Below are 20,627 nucleotides of genomic sequence, written 5' to 3'. Positions count from 1 at the left end.
AACTACCTTATGTCATTCTATTATGAAAGCCTATTACAATCTCTAAATATGGTCTCTATTTTCTACCTAGAAAAATGGTATGTTACATGGTTTCTAAAGCATTGTCTCTCAAACAAAGCAAGTGAACCAAGCCCCTTATGGTCTCAAACTAAAAAATGGCCCAGAGAACCTGATGCCCAAATAGGTGTAGCTGGAAGTCATCTCGATCTCATTCCCTCTAAAAAAGAAGTGAAGATGATAGGTTTTCAAGCAGTTAAAAACCATAACCTAGGTCTTACCCAAGTTAACCACCAACTGTCAAGAGTCACAAAAGAAGGCCAGACCATCCAAAAGACACTATAACCCATTAGGGGGAGGAGGACAGCAACACTATGTTATCAAAAAAAAAAAAGGATAAATATCAGACCCGATGAAGATAACAACCATCCTCAGGAAGCGAGAATCTCCTCAAATAAGTCTCAACCTCATCAATGTAAATACCAAATAGCGTAGGAGAAAGTGAGCAGCCTTGCTTGACCCGAATAGAACTCTGAATGTAAGTCTAAGAAGCCCAAAAGAGTCCTGAGACAACCAACAAGCCTCTCATAAAGTCTCAAGATAGCCACGAACAAAATCTCAAAGACCCCAATATCTCTGAGTCGCTGAAATAATGCCAAGCGGGGGATAGAGTCAAAGGCCTTGCGAAAGTCCACAAATCAACAATAGACTTTTGTCAAGTGGTGCCTAGCCTCCTCAATAATGGCCCTAAGGGTGAGAATATGGTTTGTAGTCTAAAAATCTGCTGTGAAGCCAACTTGTCCCCTGGCCTTGCAACCCAATCTGTCCAACTGTCTTGTGAGAATAATGTGTAGAACTGTGGGATAGAGTTTGGCGAAGGTATGTCCAATCATAATGGTCTTGTAGTTGCCCAAATCAAAGGTCGGCCCAACCTTGTGTATCCGGTGAATAATATGGTGAGACCAAGATGGCGGAAAGCCAATGGATACCACTCTATTGAAGAGAGCAACAAGAGACGAACCAAGAACAGAAATCCCCAATTTGAAGAGAACCGCATGAAACCCTTCCTCATCAGTAGCCTTGCTACAACTCATGGCTAAAAGAAGCTAGATTTGGTACCTACAAAAGTCTTGGAGGGGCGAGAGAAGTAGCTAAAAAACAAGTCTATTAGAGAATATCTAGTGTGTTGGAAAGATTTGCCCATTGAAGATGCATCTTGGGAGGGTGAGCACATACTTCAGCATCCAACATTGCAATTGCTTGAGGGCAAGCAATCACGCGAAGGGAGGACTGTCATGTCCCTCCCACAAGCATACTTTCCTAGGTGGCACAATTAGCCTATTTCCCATCCTAATATGCTAACTCTCATTTGGAAGGGATGCTTTGCAGCTGCGATAGTGTGGGGATGATTGGTCTTCTAAAGTTTGGTGACCTTAGTCTGTTATGTTAATACTATTATGTTCACTTCAAGACTTGGGAATTCTAATATTAAGTGTATTTGTGGCATTATCATAAGACTAACATTATTGTTTTCCTTAACCTTGAAGTGCACCTATTCTTGGAATTTTATGACAAGTGTCTAGAGTTGATGTGTAACGGTCCATTTTGTAACACACTCTTGGATAGGATTAAACTCAGGCCCTTGCATGGAGAAAGGCATCAAAATTATTACACAACCAGACATAGTTGAAAGACTAAGTTCTCGTAATTTGAAACTACAATTTTGAGGGAGGAAACCCCCTCAAACCTCTACGAATTGGACGACAATCTGTTTTGCAGAGGTGAATGTTTGGAAGGAACTGGGCATCAAGCTGAGGTTATCAATTTGACTCTACGTTATGAATTGTTTATGGTTATAAAAAAGTAGAGTGCAGCCTTATATGAAGCTAAGTTTTGGTGGTATCATGTGTTGTTAGTAGTCACTGAAGATTGTTGGCTTGGAATCGCACTGGTGTCTAGTGCTAGGAAATCATGATTTGTGGACTTCACACACAATTAAAGGTTTGAAAGCACATGGGAGTACTATCTTGTAACATCACCTTTCAGAGGCCGCTTGGTATTAAGAAGTGTCGACTTTGTGTGGTATTGGCTAAAACATTGCTATAAAGGAACCAACTTACAAAGCAGGGATGTTACTTTATGTGCGAGGCTGCTTGTTTTTGGAGAAGTCAGAGTGGCTCTGAATCATTCACAGTTGCCCTCACCAACTTGCTCACCATCTGGGCCAATTCCTACAATTACTCAAAATATCTTTGCCAATATAGTTTTAATTCCAGAGAGGATAACGTTAAGTTGCAAGTTGTTCAACAAATTATTCTAGTCATATTTTGCATTTGTTATTTGGGTTATACTTACAGTGCACGTGACTTAGTATTTGATCAGCCTCTTGTGTAGGTGACTGGATATTTTGTTCAGTTCTAAGACTCAATAAAATCCTTACATGCTTTGCAATAAAGTTTTAGTTACCTGACTGGATATTTTGTTCAATTCTGAGACTCAACAAAATCCCAGTGTTACCCGGGTGCGCGCACCCGGGTCAAAACCCCGGCGCACCCAATGCGGGTGCGTCACGCACCCGAGTACCCCCGCCGGGAGTTTTTCTGCTGCCGCACCCCCACCGCACCGGTCAAGCACCTGAGGGGGATGCAGTGCTTGGGTGCTTCTTGGGTGCTTGGGTGCACGAGTGCTTCCTGGGTGCTCGCGAGGTGCTTCCTAGGTGCTTCTCGAGTGCTCGCAGGGTGCTCGCGGGGTGCTTCCCGGGTGCTTGCAGGGTGCTTCATGGGTACTCACTTTGATATGGCTATGATACATTATTATTATTTCATTGTTTCATGCTATTTGGCTCATTGTCATCATGAGCATCTTTATGATATATGATATTCATAGAATCATATTTGAAGAATGAATTTTAAATCTTGCATCTTGAACTAAGTTGATTTGTTAAATGGTCATTAGTAATGGTTATGAAGTTTCAAGTTTCAAGTTTGAACTTATGGTTTGTGAATCACATTTCAATTTTCTCTTTTCATTGTATTCAACTATATTTGGTATGTTAATGTTATATAATATATTGAAGTATCACTTCATAATTAGCATTTTCAGTCATATATATTATATATATATACTATGCAACTCCCTCCCTCCACTCCCCCTCCTCCCCTACCCCCCACCCCCCCTCCGCTCCCCCACCGCCGCACCCTCGCCATCCCCTCGCCGTCCCCAAATTGAGGCTTTTTTTTCCCGCACCCGAAACACGTCCCAACGTCCCCCCGCACCGCCGCACCCCCGCGCTAGGGTAACACTGCAAAATCCTTATATGCTTTGCAATAAAGTTTTAGTTAACTGGTTTGTAAGCATTATATGTTATGGACGATTTCTATGCAAAAGTAATTAAACTGCAATAATGGAAAAGGGTTTTAATACATGAAGCTACAACATCAATAATTTTAGGCCGCCCATAGGTATATACTACAATAGATTCAACTATAGTCTAATAGCCATATGATCTCCATAGTTATTTAAGCCTAAAATCAAAGAGGGGATATTACAATCTAAAGCTCAACCACTACAGCAAAATACTAGCCTGGTGGTGAGATTGGCTACCCAAGGTATTAAGGGTGGTATTGTGAGGCACATCTCCCTTCTACTAGAGCATCTAAGGGCGAGGACCACCCCCAATTACATAGATTCCGAAGAACACATCAGTCAAGGCAGAACACCATGCACGAGACATTACAGCCCACCACACTGTGGGTCTCAACCTCAAGACCTCAGCTCTGATACCATTAAAACCAACCCACTACACCAAAAGATCGACCTAGTGGTGAGGGTGGCTACCCAAGGTGTTAAGGGTGGTATTATCGGGTACATCTCCCTTCCACCAGAGCATTTGAGGGTGGAGACCACCCCCCAATTATGTAGACCCCAGACACGTAGCCATCGAGGCACACCACCTACACGTGGGACATTACACATCACCCCTTGTTCTCTTCATCTAGACTTAGTCAATTTTTTAGCTTGGAGGGTGATTTAATTTATATAAAATACAACATTTAAGTATAATAATATACTTTAAGTTATATTTTATATAAAAATTGTTAGGATGCTTGAAATAGGTTTCAGCTTCATGGGAGTTATAATGAAGATTCTAGATTTTGGGAGTTTCCAAAATTTCCAGACCTAGCCAAATATCAAGATTCAACATGCCTTCAACAATGTTACCTGCCATAACCTTCTTGACTTTGTAAGATCAAATTGAGGCTGAAACAAGGATTTTCAAAAGGTTCCAACTCATTTCATCACAAATTCTTTGATTTCAACTCCATACCCTTGACTCGCTCCGCTCAACTCTCATGCATATCCCTGAAAAGCTTGATTACTCAGCAGGCCAAAGTTGCCCAAACTCATCTCCCAGACTTGGAGATTTGAGAATCGCTACTAAGACCACCTAAGAGCATCTAAGACCACTACTCCTATTTCCAAAGCAAAAGGAGGGGGTCCCCATTTGCAATGGGGTGATGGTTTGAAAACCTAATAACACCCCCCTCCACTCAAATTACCAGCATGTATTCAGGCATTGCTAGTGGGCTGGTTAAACCAAACCTTAACATAGCACTACCAGTGCTTCTTGAAATGCACATTGTCTACTTCACCATGACTTACCTGCAACAAAATCCGAATGCATATGATAACAATTCATTTGTTGTAAAAATTCCATGAGAAACCCTAAAATGCAAAGTAAAACAGCGTGTGCAAAACCCAAAAGAAATATCAGATGAATTTCATTTCAACCAACTGTATATAGGAGAAGCTAGACGAACATCATTTCTCCCAGTTGTATCCAACCCGTTGACAACCATTGTAGAAAAGCCAACAACATTGTCCATGCCAAAAAGTCATCTCTCTCTGGAAGTTCTCTCTGCCCAGAAAGTTTATCCAAATCCAGCAGCCCGAATACACAACTTTCCAGCATGAGATAGTTTTAGGTGCAAAAAGCCCAAACAAATAGCCTATTGGCTAAATTATATAAAAGAAAAGTGTTGAGGTAACAAGTCAAGTTCACAATATCAGAGATATTATGTCAGAATATTAAAGCAAGAGGCTAAAAGATCTACAGAGCTAACAATAGGACTGCAATTGCACCGCTACTACCACGTACTGCCAAGAGACAATACTGTGCATGTCACCGGCAGGCATTGTAAATAGCAGACTACATAATCAGTATCAATTTGAGGAACACTGTCAAGTTATTGTATCACATTTGTCTGAAAGAACCTCCTTCAAGATGACTTTTCACTGCATATATAATGGAACAGTCAACAAGAAAGACCCATTATGCTGTTGCATTTGAACAAATGCAGTGGCGGTAACCAAAATGCTTAACACCCAAAGAACCCAAGGAACTCATCAAAAAGAACTTATAAGCTTTACCAAGACCTTTAATGTGACCCAAAATGATATTAAAATTGCACCAACTCTTATTTGGAATTCAACACATCACAGACAGGAAGATAGATTAGACTTTTTTTGTAGAAAGACAATTAAAAAAGACAGGAAGATAGACCAGACTTCTTTGTAAAAAGGCAATTAAAAAAGATGATCAACACTCTCAGGGATTCTACACAGGGCATTTAGTAACATCTGAATTAGAGAGGGAGACTCCTTATATGATTGTATCTATCTCTAGGAATAAGGACTCTATAACTAGCTCTAAGGTCTACAGAAGGAAAGCCTTTGTATGATTGTACTGAACCTGGAAATCAACGAGTGCCTTCAAGAACATTTCACTTCCAATTTCAGAAACAGCCACAAACAAACATTTCTAAATTTAATCTGTCGGCAGTCCCCTAGAGTCTCAAACATGTCTTTGTAAAGCTCAAGAGAGGCAGTAACCTGCATAGCAACAAGGTTGAAGATGAGCCTTTCAGAAGACTCAGTAAGTATTCTTAACCAGCCTCGATACCATTGATACCATTCATTATTTCTAGACTTCAAACACCCAATAGAAGTTACCAAGACCTTTAATGCAACCCACATTAATATAAAAAATGCATTGACTCTTATTTGGAATACAAGCATTCAACCCCAGTAAGATAGACTTATCACTAGCTCTCGCGTCTTCAGAAGGAGGTTCCTTGTATGTATCTTTGTTTTGAACCTGGAAATCAAGGAGTGCCTCCATGAACACTTCATTTCCCTTCTCAAAAGCAGACCACAAACAAAAATTTCTAAATTTGGACCCGTCCAATGGTGCTCTGGATCAAACCAGATTCTATCAGTTTCAGTTCTCCATTGATCTCTAATACTGAAATAATAAATCAGTGAATCTATCTGACCTTCCTTCTGTGCCTAAGAGACTTCTTAAATCAATTGGATCCAAAGACAGATGACTAGCTATGCAATATGCTTAATTGTTGTACCTTTCGAACTCAAGATGATGCATGCCCAACAGGCAAAATTGAAAAAGTACTCTCATTCAGCTGGTCAATTAAACTATACTACTGACTTGAAACTTGATTACAGGCTTTATCAGAATGTTTTGAAGGGATCGGAAGTAGTGTGGCAACCACATGTTTCCCAGTTGAAATGCCTCAGCATGGCCCCAGTTTGCTTCTTGAAATCTCTTGTTCCAGTGTCCCAGAAAGGGTATGATCATGATTGATTGGAGATTGTTTCTATTTTTGATTATATGTTAGTTTTGGCATCAATTGTTTCTATTTTTGATTATATGTTAGTTTTGGCATCAATGTTCCAGAACATAATCTATGGTCCATCATAATGATAAGAGTGCTACAAGAGTGAAAATCTCAGCATGTCCCCAGTTTGCTTCTTGAAATCTCTTGTTTCAGTGTCCCAGAAAGGGTATGATCATGATTGATTGGAGATTGTTTCTATTTTCAATTATATGTTAGTTTTTGCATCAATGTTCCAGAACATAATCTATGGTCCATCATAATGATGAGTGTGCTACAAGAGTGATATGATCATTTTCACTCCTTTAGCACTCTCATCCTGATGATGGATCATAGAGTATGATCCAAAAAGCTGATGCAAAAACTAACACACAATTGAAGCCATAAATAATCTCCAATCAATTCATGGATTGTAGAAAACTAACGCACTTGATGATCTTGATTTCCATCCATGTAAAACCTTTTGGCAAACACCAACAAGAGGGCATGTAACATTCTATGAGCAGTAATAATTCACACGTCCCATGATTGCTCTGCACATTATCAATCATTGTCGGGTCCATATCAAAAAAGTTATGAACTTCACCAGGACCTTTAATGCAACCCACAATAATGTAAAAATTGCACTGCCTTTTATTTGGAAGTCAAGCATTCAACACATCATAGACAGGAAGATAAACCAGACTTCTTTAATAAAAAGGTAAACATAGGATATATATTAACATCTGAATTAGAGAGAGGGTGTTTCTTCAATAACAAAATCCACTTAGAGCGGGATTTCTTTGGGTCTAAGACACTAGACCACAAGTGGATAACCGCTTTTGACTATTGGGCAGGACTGGGACTTAGATGGCAGCAAGCATTGAGGTGTCAGTTTTGGAGTCACTTTACAAAGTAGAGAACCACCACACCACCTACACTTTTACAAGCTTCTCTGAGAAAATGCAAAGGAATGTACATGATCAAATACTTTGACCATTATAACTTGATTTAAGGATTTTAATGCATTTTAATTATACTTGACTATACCATATGATATTTAACTAATCTAATAGAATGTGCAATATGTTCAAAAGAGTATTTACTATTTTCCTTTCTTTTGTATATTAAGTCATTACATCAATAAAATGATTGTTACAAACTTAAACACTATCAATAGTGATATGAAGACCATATAGTGAAGTAGTGGCATTATACCTCTTTTCTATATGACAATAACATTACTACCAAATTGATCAGCTCATTAACAGACTAACAAGTCAATGTCAAAGATTAATAAGTAGGAGATATTTTCCACGGCAAGTCAAATTGTGATATTGCTATCAAGATTCAACTATGTAGTTCTTGATGTTGAAGATTGTGGTTGTGATAGAGATCTTTATCTTTAGAAATATCGGCGTTATTAACGTTATAAACACTTTCAGCTGAAGAGGACATTTATGATAATAAATTATAATTGTAATATTAAATATAAAGACGTGTCATATGACATACACTGAGGCATGCACATGAAAATACAAAGAGTCATGTCTTGGAAAATAAAGAGACATTCGGTTGTAATGTGAAGAGTCTTTCTATTTGTTATACATATCGCCTCAAGTGAAAAGCATTGTACAATAGAACAATTTTCTTTATCAACAAAAGTGATATTTTGTTGTGTGGCTGGGTTTTTCCCTTTCAATTGGAAGGGTTTTCCCAAGATAACCTTGTGTGTCTCTTGTATCCTTTTGTTCTCCTTTATTGCTGTTTATCTAATATTTCTGGGAAATATTTAATGCTCGAGTCAAACTCATAATTGTCAATGAATTCTACTCAAACACTACACAATTGAATAATGATAGCAATATCACAATTGTTAAAAATTGTTTTCCATTTATATAAATTGCACTAGAGTGTTGACCTATAAAGCACCATATAAAACTGATTGTCAAACTACATATCATGATTCAAAATTAAATTAATATTTATTGCATGTTGTTTTGACTTAGATGCTATGAAAAAGCCTTCATTTATAAAACAATTGTGTTTGTTCCATCTAATGAAACGGTGGGATGAGAAGGCTAGAATGAATAACTTGACTGCACCAAATGAATCACCAATGATCAAACTCTCCCTAGTCTTCCCACTTGAACTGCATAATACAATCATCCCATTTCCAAAGAACACTTTTCAACGTGGCAGTTCATTAAACATTGTACTTATATAGTCTAACGTTGAAATTATCAAAGCATCCATTTAAATAGATATCATAGATTGCCTCTAACTTCATTTCCTTGAGGTCTATGCTTTCATATTTTGCATATATGACTGTTGAAAACTCTCATTGAGAGAGATTGCAGTCTGTTTTTACGTTCACCAATAGCATTTGCTTGAAACCTCTCAAATCCTTTTAATAGAGCTGTTATGTTCATGCAAACAGTGTTCCATAGGTTGTAAAGACAGGATTATTTGGCTTTATAGATGCCTCATTATTTGAGACATTTTGTGTCAATATTTTGCCTATCACGTCTGTGCTTTCACATTCCACATACAAATTTCCAGAAGTTGATACACCCTATGCCAAACTCGACTAATACAACTATTTGTAAAAAGGGATTTCTAATACAAACATTAATATTTAGAACCCTTTGTTGATTGAGCATCATGAAAATCTTTAAAGACCCTTTATTGGTGGAGCAGTAGATTTCATTGGTTCAGAAAATGCAATCAAGGAACCCCTGGATAGACAGAAAATCTTAGAGAATGGACAACAGCACAGTAGAATGAGGAAACTCTAAGAGCATGGGCAAAAGCCCAGTGGCATGGATAGACGTTTGCTGACATTAAGCATAAAGGGGTAAATTCCTGGCCATATTTTCATCTTCCCAGAATCTAAATCTGTACAAATTGAGTGGCTGACATAGCCATCAGTTACCTGAGCTACCCAAATATAATTCCTACCAACACAAATCGCTCCAAGAAACAAATTTCTGGGTGATACAATTGCTTCATATTTAGATCTCCACTTCTCATCAAGCTTATCAAACTCGTGAAAATCAAAGAGTGCATAGGCGGGAGTTCCACTGGCCCACCTTTACAAATCATTATCATTCTGCCTTGAATATAATTATATAATGATTCCCAAGGGCTTCTGAATTGTACCTTGCATCCCCAATGAAATATAAAGAAACCTGATATTACTATCTCCATTCAGATCACATACCCACATCTGCTGCATATTGACAAATCCAGTATACTTTCTAGATCTGCAAGAAAATGCTTGGGAAAAGCCTGATTGTCCTATGTGCAAACACTCTGCTCTAAGCGCATGTCTCTTATTTCTCATCTCTGTTCTGCAGATGTATGCATCAAAATAATAAAGTTCCTTATACTGGGAAGCTTAAGCTTTCCAATTTAGAAAGTTATCTGATATGTTTTGCCTTTGGGATCAAACATGAGCTGCACAGCCACATCATCTTGATATTTTTCCTGCAATACGAAAGCTTACTTTTTCTGTTCAGTCTTGCATCTTCAAGACAATGGGACTGCATAGTTAGTGGATTGATCACTCAGAATGGTTATTTTTCTCTCATAGCTATCAACCAAGAGGCCCCCATCTCCATTTCTGAGAAACCATCACAAGTTGCTGCATCTCCACTCATCATTAAATATCGTCTTGTACCTTAGCCTTCTACTGACACTAGAAAAAAGTGAGCCCATTAGAAGACTCAATTGATTCATCATAATGTACCATCACCAACCACCTCTGCAAACTGCTCCCACAGATTGTGAAAATAAGCAGAGCTAGAAATAATACTTTGCCATAAAGTACTAACAATTTGAACATTGGACAGAGTATGGAAAGGAAGTTTGTAAAATATTATGTTCAAGATGTCGTCTAGATGTGACCTACTAAAATTGATCCTTCCCTGCCTTCTATTATTTTGTTTGAGCTATCCTCTCTACAGGATGAACTTTCCCCTCTCTTTTCTGCACTCTTGGCCTCATCCATGGCATATATATGCTTTGTTGGATCCGTCCTTGATGCATGAACCAACTTTAAGGTAAGCCATTTGGTATAAAGTCTGGTTGATCCAGAATCAACTTTCTTTTGTGCAGCCATTACTTCAGCCTTGCCATATGTATCTGTTTTTGAGCCTGAGCCATCCTCACTGCATGGTGCAATACCAAGAGTGAGCCACTTTGTACAAAGCTGCTTACTTGTAAAAGAAATACTTTGAAAAGCATCCCCTTCATTCTCTTCACTTGGTATGCTGTTTGAGCAGATTTTCATCCTCTTGAGTCTTAACATTATGGATGAACCTTAAATTGTCAGTTTCTCTCTTAACCATCATCTCTGAAAGGTACCTCTAACAAACCCTAGCCATTTAAATAGAATTAAATTTTGCATTATAACAAACCTTGGACCTATTTTTTTAAAATTGGGTACTATGGAAATTTTTTACCAACCCGAACATTTTAAAGCCATATATAGTTGTGACAAAATCTTTTGGTGGCCATAATTTTCAATCAAAACTGACTTTCACTGCAGAATTTTGCTTTGGACGATTCCGGATCCCTTCTACATCATGTGACTCGGCAATTATTTTCATCTATTTCACAATCTGGAGTATTTAGTTCCCCATGGTAAGTTCTACCTGCACGATCTGGTTTTTTACGAAGGTATTTTTAAAATTTCTATTGTTGAGATGGAAGTATTTGAGATTACAGGTGGGTTTTATGGAAGAGGTTATGCTAAAGGGGGAAGAGGTTATGTTAAAGGGGCACATCATGCTAGTTACAATTATAAAGTTTTCAAGAATTTATTTGTTTCCCCTTTTAGAAATTTAAAATTTTATTAAATAAAATAGTGTCAGTACAACAAAGCCTTGATGTTCAAATGAAGGTAATGAGTTGAGGGTGGAATCCGTGTATAAAATCCTTGTAACATTCTCAAATTAATGATTCTTTGAAAATTCATTGACTGAAAACTTAAATTGTCTTAATATGAAATTTCAAGTACAATATTACATAGTTGTGCATTAAAGACCTTGGTTTTTAATAAAATAAGCACAGTTTTGAAAGGACCCGGATCCTTTTGTATAAAAATAGGAGTGAAAGCAAAGCCAGACAATCCAAGAACAACTGAAGGAATAGCCACAAAACAGCCATGAAACAGCATCAAGGATCTTATTATCTTGATAGTTCTTTTAAATTGATGATACATTACTATAAAGGAAAGTGCTGAGGTACAATGAGCCAAAAATCAAGTTCACAGTATCAGAGATATTGTCTCAGAACACTAAAGCAATAGGCTAAAAGATTCAGAACTAAAATCGCATTGATAATACCACACACTGCCAGGAGACAGTATTGTGCAAGTCATTGAAAGGCACTGTAGACAGTGGAATGCAGATATAGTCTCAATTTGAGGACCACTGTCAAGATGTTGTAATTTATATCACATTTGCCCAAACTAGCCTGCACCTGTACTAAACCATTGTCAAACTGCGAAAAAAAAATGTCTGAAACAACTTTCTTCAAGATGATTTCTCACTGCATATATAATCAAACAGTCAACAAGCAAGACCCATAGGTGCTTTATGCTGCCGCATTTGAACAAGAGCAGGGGTAGTAACCAAAATGCTTAATACCCAAAGAATTAGCCAAATGAAGTTATAAGCTTTACCAAGACCTTTAATGCACCCACAATAATATAAAAAATGCACGGAACCTTATTTATAATTCAAGCATTCAGCACATCACAGACAGGAAGTTAGACCAGATTTATTTTGCAGAAGGCAATTCAAAAGATGATTGACACTGTCAGGTACTGTACACAGAACATATATTATTAAAAAGATGATTGACACTCTCAGAACATATTTTGCAGAAAGGCAATTAAAAAGATGATTGACACTCTCAGGAACTGTACAGAGAGAGAGAGAGAGAGAGAGAGAGAGAGAGAGAGTCAGTCCTTGTATGATTCTATCTATCACTAGGAATAAGGACTCTGTCACTAGCTCTAAGGTCTTGAAGAGGAGAGTCCTTGTATGATTCTATATATCAGTACAACTAGGAATAAGGACTCTGTCACTAGCTCCAAGGTATTAAGAGGAGAGTCCTTCTATGATTGTATTTATCATTGTACTGAACCTGGAGATCAAGGGGTGCCTTCAAAATCACTTCATTGCCCTTCTCCGAAACAGCCCACAAATAAGCATTTCTAGATTCCAATTGTCCAGAGTCCCCTACAGTCTCAAACCTGTTTTTGTAAACCTCAAGATAAGCAGTGACCTGCATAGCAACAAGGTTGATAAGGTGGAAGCTGAGTCTTTTAAAAGACTAAGTATCCTGAACCAGACTTGGTAACATTCATTATTTCTAGACTTATAAAGCACCAACAAGAAGTTATAAGCTATACCAAGACCTTAGTGCAACCCACAATAATATAAAAATGTGTTGACTTTTATTTGGAATACAAGCAGTCAACCCCAGGAAGATAGACTGTCACTAGCTCTCAGGTCTTCCAGAAGGAGAGTCCTTGTGTCTATCTTTATTATGAACCTGAAAATCAAAGAGCATGTTCAAGAACACTTCATTGCCCTTCTCATCTCAAAGGCAGCCCAAAAACAAACATTTCTAAATTTGGACCCATCCAAACGTGCTCTGGATCAGACCAGATTATATCAGTTCCAATTCTCCAATGATCTCTAATACTGAAAATAATAAATCAGTGAATCTATCTGATCTTCCTTTTGTGCCTAAGAGACACATTACACTTGACTGGATCCAAAGATTGATGCCCAGCTATGGTACATGCTTTATTGTTGTATCATTAAGACTCAAGATGATGCATGCCCAACAACTAAAATTGAAAAAGTACTTTCATTCAGTCGGTCCATTAAACTATACTCATGACTTGAAACCTGACTATGGGCTTTATCAAAGTGTTTCAAAGGGGAAAAATGTAATGTGGCAACCACATATTTCCCAGTTACAAAGCTTCAGCATGACCCCAGTTTGGTTCTTCAAACCTCTTGTTTTGGAGCCCCAGAAAGGGCAGGATCTTGATTTCCATCCTTGCAACACCTTTATGCTAACAAAAACAACAGTGCATGTAGATCACTCACACTTCCCATGATTGCTCTGCACATTGCCAATCATTCACAGGTCCATATCAAAAAAGTTATAAGATTTACCAAGACCTGTACTGCAACCAGCAGTAATATAAAAAATGCACCGACTCTTATTGAATCCAGGCATTCAGCCCAGCCAGTAATATAGACCACACTTCTATTCCAGACGGTTGAAAAAAGATACAATCAACACTCTCAGAGACTCTACACATAGGATATATATTATCTGAATTAGAGAGAGGGATTTTCTTCAAAAATAAAAGCCACGTAAAGTAGGATTTCTTTGGCTCTAAGACACCAGATCAGAGGTGGATAAACGCTTTTGACCATCAGGCAGGTCTGAGACTTAGATTCCAGCAAGCATTGACGTGTCAGTTTTGGACTCACTTTACAAAATAGAGAACAACCATCACACCACCTAGAATTTTACAAGTTTCTTTCATAACATGCAAAGTAACGTACATTATCAAAAACTTTGACATTCATAACTTGATTAAAAGATTACAATGCATCTTAATAATAATTCTATAATGTTCATTTTTTATCTAATTTAATAGCCTAATAGGATGTGCAATATGTTCAAATATGTATTTTTCCTTCTTTTGAATAATCCCATTACATTGGTAACATGATCGTGACAAATTTAACACACTCTCAATAGTGACATTTATACTGCTTTTTTTTATTACAAGGACATTGCTACTGGATTGACCAGCTCACTAACCGAGCAATAATTCATTGTCAAAGATTGTTTTCCATAAAAATAAGTTACGCTAGAGTCTTGACCAATAACACATTATAAATTTGATCTTCAAACTGCATTTTATTTTTCGAAGTAATATTGAGATTTATTAATGTTGATTTGACTTAGGTGCTATGAAAAACCCTTCATTTATTAAAAAACAGTGGGATGGGAAGGCTGGAATGAATAATATGATATGTATCAAATGAATCACCAATGATCAAATTCTCCCTAATCTTCCCACTTTGACTACATAATACAATCATCAGGTATCCAAGGAATACTATTCAAAGAGGCATTTTATCAAATATTTAATTGTATAGTCTAAGGTGGAAATCATCGAAGTATTTATTCGAATAGTAATTCTAGATTGCCTCTACCTTCATTTCCTTGAGACAACTAGCAAATGGTTCACATACATTGTCTATACTTTAATATTTTGCACATATGTTGAAATCTCTGATTGTAGCACAAGCTGGAAGAAACATTGACAAAGACTGCAGTCTGGTTTTAGAGTCACCAAAAGAATTTGCTTGAAATCCCTTAAATCCTTTCAATATATATTGCTACAACTACACTTCTATCATATAAAATAAATCACTTCAAAAAGTGTTTTAAAGGTTGTAAAGAGAGGTGTATTTGGCTTAAAAAAACCTCATGATTTGAGGCATTTTGTCTAAATATATTAACCTGTCATTTCTATACTTTCACATTCTACATAAAAATTTGCATAACTCAATACATTCTGTTACATTATAGACCGATACAACCATTTATAAACTATTAGAAAGTAATTTCCAAGACAACACAAATTAAAACTTAGAATCCTTTATTGATGGAGCATCCTAATATCTTTGAGGACCCTTAAATTGATGTAGCAACATATAAATTTCATTGGTTCAGGAAATGCGATCAAGGAACCCTGGATACAGAAAATCTTAGAGAAGGAGCAAAAGCTCAGTATGATGACTGAAAATCTAAAAGCATGGGCAGAAGCTCAGTGGCATAGATAGGCATTTCCTGACATTGAACATAAAGGGGTAAACTTCTGGCCATATTTTCAGCTCCCCAGAATCTAAATCTATACAAATTATATGGCTGACATAGCCCTCGCTTTCCTGCATTATCCAAATATAATCCCCCCCAAAACAAATCACTCCAGGTGACAAATTTTTGGGCGATGAAATTGCTTCATGGTTAGATCTCCACTCTCTCTCAAGCTCATCAAACTCATAAAAAATCAAAGCATGTGTATATGGTGGAAATTCCAGTGGCTCACCTTTACAAATCATTATCATTCTGCCCTTGTACATAACAATTCCCAAGGTCCGGCGCATTGTACCTTGCATCCTTACCCTTAATGGAATATAAAGAAACTTGATATTGACATCTCCATTCAGATCACACGTACCCACATCTGTCGCATATTTACAAATCCAGTAGAGTTTCTGGTTCTGCGTGAAAATGTTTGGGAAAAAGCTAATTGGCATATGTAAAAACACTCTGTGCTCTAAGCGTGCGTCACTTATTTCCCATCTCTGTTCTGCAGATTTATAAATCAAAAAAATAAAGTTCCTCCTTCTGGGAAGATTAAGCTTTCCAATTATAACAGTTACCTGATAAGTCTTTTTCTTGGGATCAAATTTGAGCTGTACAGCCACATCATCATGATATTTTTTCATGTAATACGAAAGCTTACTTTTTCTATTCAGTCTTGCATCTTCAAGACAATGAGACTGCATAGTTAATGGATTGATCACTCGAAGGGTCCCTTTCCTCTTACAGCTATAAATCAAGAGGCCTCCATCTCCAGCTCTCAGGAACCATTGTGAATCACTGCATCTCCAGCCTTCATCAAATATCTTCTTGTATTTTAACTTTCTACTGACATCATAGAAAGCAAGTCCATTGGAAGAGCCAGTAGTTTCATCACAAAGTTCCATCACGAGCCACATTTGCCCGTTACTTTGCTCCCACATATTGTGAAAGTAAGCAGAGCTAGAAACAATGCTTTGCCATGAAGTGCTAACGATTTGAACTTGGAACAGAGTATGAAGAGGAAGTTTGCATAATATCATGTTCAAGATATCCTCTGAAATATGACCTACCGAAATTGATTCATCCCTGCCTTCTACTCTTTTGTTTGTATCATCCTCTGTAGAGGATGAAATTTCCCCTCTCTTTTCTGCATCCTTAGCCTCATCCACGGCACGTGCATGCTTGCTCGATCCATCCTCAAAGTATGAGCCTATTTTAAGGGTAAGCCAATTAGCATTACGCCCGATTGTCCCAGAATCCGTTTTCTTCTGTGCGGCCATTACTGTGCCCTTGCCATATATATCTTCGCTTGAACTTGAGCTCGAGCCATCCTCTCTGCATGGCCCAATACCAAGTGCGAGCCACTTGGTATACGGCTGTTTACTTGTACTTGGACTCTGGAAAACATGCCCGTCAGTCTCATCACTGAGAATGCTATCCCAGCAGATTTTCATCCTCTTAACATTATCAATGAACCTTGAGTTGTCAGGTTCTCTCTTGGAAGCCATCGTCTCTGTGAGGTATCCCTAAAAAAACCCTCTGGTTAAATAGAATAACTTACAATACGGCAACTTTTGACCTATTTTCAAAAATTTGGTACCATAAAAAATTTGGTCCAACCCAAGCATTTTCGTGCCTTCCATTATTCTGGACCCAAACATTATGAAATCATCCACGAATTTCAATCAAAATTGACACCATTCAGAATTTTTCGTTAGAAATTCCAAATCCGTTCTGTATCACATGACTGAGCAATTATTTTCATCCATCTTATAAGCTTGGAGTATTTACTCGTCTATGAGAATCAGTTCCGCACAATCTGGTTTTTTGGGTAAGTTTATTTTTTATCAAGTGTTCTTTAAACTTTTTGAAAAAATCAAAGAATAATGGTAGAACTCGGCACTTACACCATTACTATTATTATTATTACACCAAATACCATTTCAGTGCTTAGAAGATGACTTCTAAAATTGTTTGTTGAGATAGAAGTAGAATTTTTGTGTAAAATAAGTTTTGTTGAAATGACAGGTCATATCAGTGAAACTTAGATTTTTTTAAGTTTATATCTATTTTAAGTCAATATTTTGAAGATTTGTGTAGGATTTCATTTTGGACATTTCATATCAAATTCTTAAGTTTGACTTGAATTTGGCTATGTGCATTTTCATTTCAAAGATTTTGTATGAAATTCTTAAGTTTGATCCCAAACATTTGTGATAAAAAAACTAACATTGATAAAAATGCCATGTAAGTATAATAGTACTAAATTCAATGTTTAATTGTATTCTATATAATTATATTTAAATATAAATGTTGATATAATAATTTAGTTATGTTTAAGAAATTGATGTCATTGTGGAGCTATTCGACATCTGTTAGTATTGGGCTAGGGTTGTGGGTGCATTCTTTGATACTAAGGTGGAATTTGATCCTTCTCTTCACTATGATTGGACTGGTCTAAGCTTAAGAAGCCAAGGTTTTGGCTAAAGGTCGCAAATACCTGAACAACAACTCACAATAGAGAAAATGATAGTTTGGAAGTGTGAATGTAGAACACAGATTTTTTAGGGTTTTTGAAAGGTGAAACCTCTATGCATGTCAATAGTTTATAGAGCAAGAAAGTCAATCTTTGCTTGTGTGTATAGAACACATCGATGGTGAATTCGCTAATAGGGGAAGTCAAGTGTAAGTGATGGCGGTGTATAGAATATTGGGGGTCATCAAAATAGTGGAGTCACCCATGAGAGAAGATATGTTGTGGGGTTTGAGAGCTTAAAAATACATTAGAGTCCTAATATTGGTCCTTCAATTTTGGTAAAGCAATAACTAGGGTTTCAATACTAGCAAGGAGGTGGTTTAGGGTTTTCATTCAACCCATCATCCAAAGTCATTGTTGTAGATGTGCAAAGGTTGAGGGAGAAATAACTAACAATGTTTCAATTTTCTCTAAGTTAGGTGTCATTAGATGTTTCAGGGGCTTGTGGCCAAGTTTGCATGATTTGCATGCTTGGATTTCTAAAATTGGGAGCCCATTCTTGACAGTTGTTTTCAAAAATACCCTATGGAAAAAGGGTTTTGTGTTGTTATTTTTTAAAACATCTGACAAGAATTAAGGTTGTGTGAGCATTTTCAAAGTTGGGAGGAGAAGGTTACCCTAATTCCAATTTTTGCCTATCTACTGAAGTTTTTGACAAGATCTCATTCTAGGTAAGTTTTTCCAATATTCTTTTAAATCTTTGGTTCGACTCTCTTTTGAAAGCGTTTGGAAATTCAATAGGGTTTTTTTTATATGGTAGATGAAGGATCTTCAAATCTCCTTTGCTCTACCTATGCTCATATTTGGTAGAAGCGAATATTTCTAAGGGGTTTCATGTTGAAATTTTAATTAAAACTTCAAAATGATGCTAGGGCCAAGCTCTGAACTATGAAGAGATTTCCTTCGTGTGTAGAAGGTGCTTCCAAACTTGTCATATGGTTGCACAATGTGGAAAATAGAAAATGGTTAAGAAAGCATCTTGGTGGAAAGATGTTTCTCAATAGCATTATACATTTGAGAAGCACAAAAGTTTTTATCAAGTTGTTGATGAGAAAGTGATGCATAAGCCACAAGAGTCATCTTCCTAGGAAATGCAATTCTTGAAGCACAACATTAGTATAGTCTTGATTGCATCACTAGTACATTTGGGGGTAATTTTTGACATTAATTTTTTATGCCAGGCCAATTTGGCTTGTCTAATTCATTTTAAAAAAAATTGATCCTGATAGTGTTGAACTTTCGACGACAGTTAAGTTTTGTGTCGAACTTTTGACATTGTCAAGGATATAAACAAAAAATAAAAAGTGAAACTTCATTTCATCATGCAACAAAGTGCGGGTGGGAGGCTTCAGGCGTGACCAATCAAGAGCTTTTCAGCACCATCAAGGTAAGGTTAATGGATTAATTTTCATTCTCCACGTCCTCTTCTATTTGGAACTTGCTTTCAAGGTAAGGTCTCGTCCTCTTTTGTTTACAACTTGCTTAATTTCAATGTAAGGGTTCAAGGTATTTTGCAATTTTGTTGTAAGGGTTCAAGGTAATTTTTGTTTGCAACTTTCTTAATTTCATGGTAAAAATTCAAGGTAATTTTTACTTTGGCAATCAATTATAGTGATTAAGACATTGTTCATATTGCCCAATTTCTCAATTGGATTCTATAGAGACCTATCTGTTTAAGATTTTGAAGTGTTTATTGAACCAAAAAAGTGCCCTTGACTGTGATAATAAAATGGGTCTATGCTTTCATGGTATAAAACAAAGCCATATTCTTTGCACAAGACTCTCACTGGTTGCCATGTAATGTTATTGTTGCCACTGGTTCCCACAACTTTGTTACTTTGGTGAAGACTAGAATGTTAGAAAATAGAAAGAATAAAAAATGCAAATCAAGAACATAATAATCAAATAAAGAGCAATATTGAATGAGCAAAGATGATAAACCTAGGATACGAGACCTCAAAAACATATGAAATGCCAAAGCTTGAAATGAAGAATCCCAAACTAGCAAAACATCTTATATGCAACCCTTTCAAAAGGGCAAGAAAATGATCAATGATTAATATTATTATCCATATGAATTAAAATATCACATTTTTATCCACTGAAAAAAATATTTTCTTTTTAAAAATGTACCTAAATATTATAGTTCCTAAATTTTCATTTGAAAGTAAAGTTAGTTAAATGAGATGATAAAATTGCATATGTAGATGTATGTATGTATGTATGTATTTGTATATATATGTATGTATGTATGTATATGTATGTATGTATATGTATGTATGTATGTATTATGGTGGGATGAAGACTGAATCAGCAAGAGTAAGGAAAAAGCAAAAAGTCCACAAGTTTCAATATAATGAAATGACCTTTAATGTCTCCAACACCTAAATGATTGTTGAAGACCTATACTATGATCCAAGGTGATTTGAATGGTCTTAAAATATCAACTATAAGGTGATTCAACTAGTTCTTCCCTTCCACAAACTCATTGTGATCATAAACTA

General features: G+C 36.7%; 1 protein-coding gene across 4 annotated transcripts in view; it reads right to left on the bottom strand.

The window, feature by feature from the left end:
- Positions 1 to 17,440, bottom strand: part of LOC149534687 (uncharacterized) — a 73,067-nt gene extending 55,627 nt beyond the window's left edge. For 3 of the 4 annotated variants that reach the window (XM_089805202.1, XM_089805203.1, XM_089805204.1), the window contains exon 1: positions 15,829 to 17,439. In XM_089805202.1, the coding sequence (XP_089661328.1) occupies positions 15,829 to 17,095 (1,267 nt within the window). In that variant the 5' untranslated portion in view covers positions 17,096 to 17,439. Of the gene's footprint in view, positions 1 to 15,828 lie in introns of all 4 variants that reach the window. The other variant, XM_089805200.1, reaches the window with a different exon arrangement.
- Positions 17,441 to 20,627: the final 3,187 nt, after the last annotated feature.

This window comes from Cupressus sempervirens, chromosome 10 (genome assembly GCF_028749045.1).
Source record: "Cupressus sempervirens isolate cs-2001-9-10 chromosome 10, ASM2874904v1, whole genome shotgun sequence".
NCBI lineage: Eukaryota > Viridiplantae > Streptophyta > Pinopsida > Cupressales > Cupressaceae > Cupressus > Cupressus sempervirens.
The sequence above is the reverse complement of the archived record's forward strand: the minus strand, read 5'-3'. Positions and strand labels throughout refer to the sequence as shown.